The sequence below is a fragment of the Planococcus citri genome, chromosome 1, assembly GCF_950023065.1.
Source record: "Planococcus citri chromosome 1, ihPlaCitr1.1, whole genome shotgun sequence".
NCBI classification, from domain to species: Eukaryota; Metazoa; Arthropoda; class Insecta; order Hemiptera; family Pseudococcidae; genus Planococcus; species Planococcus citri.
The window spans coordinates 23540260-23546891 of NC_088677.1; the positions used below are offsets into that span (position 1 = coordinate 23540260).

The 6632-nt window shown below is 31.0% G+C and overlaps 1 protein-coding gene across 1 annotated transcript; it reads right to left on the reverse strand.

Annotated features, from left to right (window-relative positions):
• Positions 1-2102: 2102 nt before the first annotated feature.
• Positions 2103-6204, reverse strand: LOC135842164 (uncharacterized). The gene is made up of 2 exons (XM_065359552.1): positions 5898-6204; positions 2103-2803 (listed from the first exon to the last, which is right to left on the reverse strand). Exons 1-2 carry the CDS (start codon positions 5931-5933, stop codon positions 2372-2374), a joined length of 468 nt encoding a protein of 155 aa, XP_065215624.1. The 5' UTR covers positions 5934-6204; the 3' UTR covers positions 2103-2371.
• Between the last annotated feature and the right edge of the window lie 428 nt (positions 6205-6632).

A 6632-nucleotide genomic window follows, 5' to 3' on the forward strand; every position in this document is an offset into this window, starting at 1 on the left:
CAAATCAGTCTGGATGGGTTACAAAAATTTTCAAAATGGCATAATTTCAACTCCCAAAAGGTTTGTATGACTTGAAAAATTTTTTTATAGTACAGTTTGTTCTAGCTCATTTCAGTTTCGTTCAACATTTCGCAACAAAGTTGTTCAACATTTTGCAACAAAATTGATCAACATCTTGCAACAAAGTTGATCAAGATTCGTGCAACAAAATTGATAACGTTTTGCAACAAAGTTGATCAACATTTTGTAACAAAGTTGTTCAACATTTTGCAACACAATTGATCAACATTTTGCAACAAAATTGATCAACATTTTGCAACAAAATTGTTGATCAACATGTTGCAACAAAATTGATTAACATTTTGCAACAAAATTGATCAACATTTTGCAACAAAATTGATCAACATTATTTTACAAAAAAATTTCAATATTCTGCAACAAATTGTTCAACAGTTTGCAACAAGAGGACCTTTTTTGTTCATTTCATGCAACAAAATTGATCAACATTTTGCAACAAAATTGATTACCATTTTGCAACAAAATTGATTACCATTTTGCAACAAAATTGATTACCATTTTGCAACAAAATTGATTACCATTTTGCAACAAAATTGTTGATCAACATGTTGCAACAAAATTGATTAACATTTTGCAACAAAATTGATCAACATTATTTTACAAAAAAATTCAATATTCTGCAACAAATTGTTCAACAGTTTGCAACAAGAGGACCTTTTTTGTTCATTTCAAAAAGTTATGCCAGTAAGCGTGCTCACGTTCAGAAATTGTCTCATCTGTTTTTACATCAATTCATAGACTGTCAAAAAACCCGCATAAATATTTAGGTGCAAGTCTCCCCTTCATGCACTGTATGTAGGCAAAACATCATTCTGATTGGCGATTATCCTTCATTTGAACATACCACTACCTATACTACACTACAAATGATCAGATGTGCAAGTCCTCGTACAAATGTGCTGTTCCATTCCAAAACATACGAAATCGTATACCAGTAATTGCGACGAAATTTGGTTCAAATTCAGGTCAATGGTTCGTAGTTCGATGATGTTTCATGATTTTTATGTAGGTACCCATTGCAAGAAAAATAATTTTCGACCAAAATTGGCCGCTTTGGTGTGGAAAAATTGTAAAATTTTTTTTTTTGCATTTTTGAAGATCTTTTACATTTTTAAATAAGAAATCCTAAAAAAATATGTCTTATAAAATTATTGTTTATTAAAATCGCTTTCAAGAATTCTTCAGTGCGCCACGTTATTTAGAAAGGTGTCTTATGTGTTGCGTATTACGTTACACATAAGAGACCTTTCTACTTGCCAAGTCACTTTCAGTTTCTTCAACAAAGCGAGCATTTTAACTTCGGTTTTATCAGCCAACAATTTCTAGGGTTCTCCCAATTAAAATCGAAGAGAACGAGTATTTTTAATTTTTTATTATTGTTTTGAACGTTTGTTTGAGGTTATGATCCGAAAACCTACTGCGATTTGCGAATATTTTGTTTCGTCAATATTTTTATACCTAAACATTTTATGAAAAAGCTGCCAAATTGTGGACACTAAAAATTGAAAAATAAATTCAAATATTCACGATAATAAATGACTTTTTTTTCTTATTTTTCTTTTCTTTTCCACTAAAAGAAAAGAAAAACAAAAAACAAAACTAGATGGTAGATGTACGAATTGAATATTAATTTTTAAAATTTTTGCTTTCAAATTTTCGAATTATTGAAAACCTCTTATTAACGATTTTGGATTTGTATGTATTTATTCCTGTGTCGGGCAAAACAGGATTTTAATCTGAAAAAAATAATCACTGGATTTTTCTATCCAAATCTGGGGAACCCTCTTGCCAGGTCCCCCGGACCTTGCTTGTTTTTTTATTGATGCTCTGAAGGAAGTTACCAAAAGTGACATTAAAAAACTAAACATGCTTATTTTACCAGGTCGATACTTCCGAAAAGTTTTCAAAAAATTATAACGAATAACTTTTGGTAAGGTGTCTGGCATTCCTGCATGTTGGAAAAAATTTCGTTGGAAACTTCCAAAGATAGAAAATAAACTAAAAAAAAACGAATATTAAATCCTATTATTTTTATTTGAAAGTATATCTACACAATTAATCTTATGCGTAGGTAACATTCTTACATCTATAAAAAAATATAAAAGTAAAAAAAAAAGAAATAATACATATTACATAATCATTTTATCTCATTTCTTATTTTCAAAAAATGAATTTTTCCCACGTTAACAAAAACTTATAATAGGTAGGTACTTTATTATTTTGATAAGGCAGTGCATACGTAGAGGGAAAAGCACTCAAGTGCACCTTACACAAAAAACGCCAACTCGTAGCTCTAACCATCTGCTTCAGGATCTTCGGTAACTTCGTATTGATGAGTCGATGCTTTAACCGGTTTGCTTTTTGGTTTATAAGGTGGGTTTGCGGCAGACTGCATTAACCAGGGTAGAATATCATTTTCAGTGAACTTGGAGCCATCGCTATCGCTATCATCACTCAGAGAAACATTGCTTTGGGTTATTTTACTCAAGCTAATGGACGATTCGTTAATATCACTAATATCAGGCTGCTCTGTCTGGGCAGAAATCGCAGTTTCATTCGCTTCGAGTTTCGATTTCTCAGTACTCGTGGTTGATGATGCTGGCGATGATGATGACGCCGATACCGTAGATGAAGCCCCCGCATACAGACCCGCTGGTCGATAAACCAGACCGTAAGTCATTTTGCCAGAATTCACGGTCTGAATGGTCAATACTGAAAATGAAACCTAGAAATATTTTCCATAATTTAGTGAAGTATAATCCATTATCTCTATAACTGTAAACATCTTGAATGACCATTTCAGAAATTTAGGCATTAAAACCACATTTTTTGGGACAAAAAATCAATTTTTTTTGCAATTTTTTGGAATTTTGGCAAAAAATTAATCTTTTAATCTCAAAAAAAAAAAAATGAAAATTCTTACAATCTTTTTGCAAAAAAAAAGTAAAAATTTTGGTAATTTTGATGAAAAACTGATCATCTATTTTTTGCAATGTAGACATTAAAGGCATACTTTTTGGGACAAAAAAGCAACAATTTTTTGCAATTTTTGAAAAGAATAAAATTCCATTTTTGTTTGGAATTTTGGCAAGATATTGATCTTGCAATCTCCACAAAAAATGAAAATTTCTACACCCTTTTTGCAAAAAAAGTAAAAATTTTGGCAATTTTTATGAAAAACATGTTTTTTGCAATTTTGACAAAAAAGTCATATTTTAACGAACAAGAAGCAAGTGACTTTCTGAAAATTTTAACCAAAGAAATGTTTTTTTTTTGTATTTTGGGCATTGGGCAAAAAAAACTTTGGCACGACCCTCTTCATTTAACAGACCGGAACCGCGAAATCTGGCAACAATGTTATCAGGCCCAAGTCACGCCAAAGATAACATGCGTTTAAATGGGCCTGATACAATTTTAAACAGTTTTTCGTTAAAAAACATTTTTGACATTGATTTTATGAAAATTTTGTTGCATAAGATCGAAAGAGAATACCATTTGCAATCGAATGGTGTACCCATTGTTGAATTTTAGTCAATTTACTATTAATCAATATTGGAAATGTGTGTGAAATGATTGTTGGGTGACCTCTAATTATCAGTAATTGCACCGAATATTTTCATTTAAATTGTATAAAACTATATATCGTTGGAAAGAGGATAAAAAACGCTACATTTTGAACAATACGAGTTTCAAGTAATCTGTCATAGTTTTGAGAAAATCTTCAATTGAAAATTTGAATTCAATTATTTCAAATACTGTAACAACTAACTCAACACTCATAGTACTCAAAAGGTAGCATTTTTTATGCTCTTTCCAACGATATATAGATTTGTATAATTTACATGAAAATAATTGCTTCAATCATTGATAATAGAGGACCATCAAGAATTGCTGTACACATTTTCCCTACTTATAAGCTTACTTACGAAGTGAAATTCAATAGTATATATACCATTCGATAGAATAATTAATTTTCTTTCGACCATGCTAAAGAAAATTTTAGTAAAATGTACCCCATAAAAAGAAATTAACGAAAAACTTCAAAAATGTACATTTCGCCATAACAACAATGCGTTTTCTGGGCCTGATAATCGTAAAAATGCGGCGTTGCCGTTAGCAGCGGTTCCGGCCTGTTAAATGAAGAGGGTCGTGACTTTGGCCATTTTGATTGAAAACCCAGGTAAACATTTGACAAAAATTGATCAATATTTTTTTTTGCAGTTCCCACAAAACAGTAGTTCTTTAGCAAGACTTCATAAAAATTTAAAAAGTGTTTCTCTAAAATTTTAGCAATAGGTAGCAATTTTACATTTTTGCATTCTTTACAGGCTTCACAAAAAAGTATGATTGGCAAAAAAAAACATAATTATTTTGGAATTTTGATTTAAAAAAGAACTAGTTCTACTTTGATAATTATTCTGACAATGATCAAATAAATTAAATCTTTGCAATTTTAAACAATTTTTTTTTCAATTTTTGGCAAAAAAAAACAAAATTTTTGTTGTGTTTTGTAGAATTTTTATTAATTTTTTTCAAGTTTTTGATAATTTTTTTTTTTACTTTTTTCTGCTCTTTTTGTGGCCTTTAAAATCATTTTAATACATTTTAAGCACCTTTTTCGTGCATTTTGGGAAAATGTTACTCATACATAGATTATGTATTTTTAAGTAACAATCCGAGATTTCAACTATTGCTTTTTTAGGTGTTTTTACAACATTTTAAAAGGTTTTTGACACTTTTTCATGTTTTTTAGGTGAATACGTACTGAAATAATCTCATCACTTTTTGATCATTTAAAAGTCATTTTTCATCACTTTGAAATTTCAGCAGTTTTTTGTGATTTTAAAGCTTTTCTGCTTCTACAATGGTTACCTACTTGAGGCATGAAAAATCAAATACCAAGATGTCTATCAGGTCATCAACGTTATCAAAAAGGCATCCTCTTGTCAAAAATTAAACGCAATCACTGGAATTATTCGAATTATTCTCAAAATTGAGTGATAATTTTTTAAAACTGCAAAATGTAGCATATACCATGCCATAAATTTCAGGTGAAAAATTAAAACAATGCAGCAAACATTTTTTCGAAAATTTTTTGAAAATTATTGAAATGAAATTGACTGAAAATTGAGCGAAATTTCGCAAAAATGCTCAGTAATAAATAAAAATTGTGGAAAATTACAAAATTGTGAAAAACCCACAAAAACAATAAAAACTGTAAAATTACCTATCATTGAAATTTAATTGAAAGTTATCAAAAATTGAAGAAATTTCAACGATGATGGCGTCATCAACTCTGAAATTATGGAAAATTCTGACGTGATGAATTTTCCTCATTATTTTTACCATGATCAGAGCTCGAAAAATTCCACAAAAATCACCCATCAATGTTGAAATTCTAACCTACGTAATTTTTTTTTCAAAAAAAGGTCTCCCAAAAGTCATAAAAAGGTCACCATTTTTCTTTATATTTCGATGACACCTTTAATATGTACACACTTATCGTGAAGTAGGCTCATTATCCATGTCGGTTCACTCGGCTACTGTCCTTTTTTCCGTATGTTAAATCAGCCTCTGCCCACAATACACCAGATACCTAGGTATAGGTACGTATAGATAGGCGCACATAACCGCAAATAAACTTGAATTTAGCCATACGAACTTCAATTACGCTTATCATCGCGCTTCTGTCGGATCGATTCGATGCAATAAGTACGAAAGCATATTAGATATATGATTCAGCAAAACCCACAATAAATTAATTAGCATTATCGGAAGAGCGCGCAAAAGGGAAAAAATACATAATAAGATATACTCACGGCGAAAAATAACCAGCGAACAGACGTAACGACCATGTTACGTATATCTGAAAATGGGAACCGTAATAAAAAGCATAATGCACTGCAAGTCCTGACCAAATCAACGTCTGTAACAAGGCGGGCTATAGGTATATAAAAACACTTGACACGTTTTGATTTTTTTTTTACTTTTTTTTTTCGTAAAAACAATTACATTGGCTTATGTTTCTTTCCATGTAAAAAAATACACCAGATTAGACGCTATTATATAACATCGGTACTCTGTGTCTATGTTTAAAGCATTAAACACTTGGATTGTTCGATTACCATTGACTATATTGATATTCTTGTTTAAATACGACAAATCGCGGTTTACTTTTATTGTCTTCCTCATGCTAGGTAATGAAATGTACCATAAGGTGTTTGATTAATCACTTACTGGTAGATTCTTGGTCAACTGAACCAGGGAGTAATTGAAATAGGATCGAAAGACTGTGCTAGGCAGAGGGCAGAGGCACGTTTCGACCCCACATACCTGGAGATAAGTTCCTAATTTGAAAATTCGTTCAAAACCAAGTCAGCAGTGCAGTTTGTCAATTTTTTCAAATCAATAACATTGGAATTGTAAAAGAATTGAAGTCACCATGATCATGAAATCAATAGACTGTTTCAAAGCTTGGGCAACTCGAAAGCTTGCCCGGAGCTTGATCACCCCAATACAGTATGAACATTCGAATGCTACGAGCAAAGCTTTCA

Excerpts from the sequence above, each read along its gene's own strand:
- LOC135842164 (XM_065359552.1), bottom strand. The coding sequence starts at position 5,933 with ATGGTCGTTACGTCTGTTCGCTGGTTATTTTTCGCC. Across the intron at positions 2,804-5,897 it reads TTCGCTGGTTATTTTTCGCC|GTTTCATTTTCAGTATTGAC; the intron begins GTGAGTATATCT and ends AAATATTTCTAG.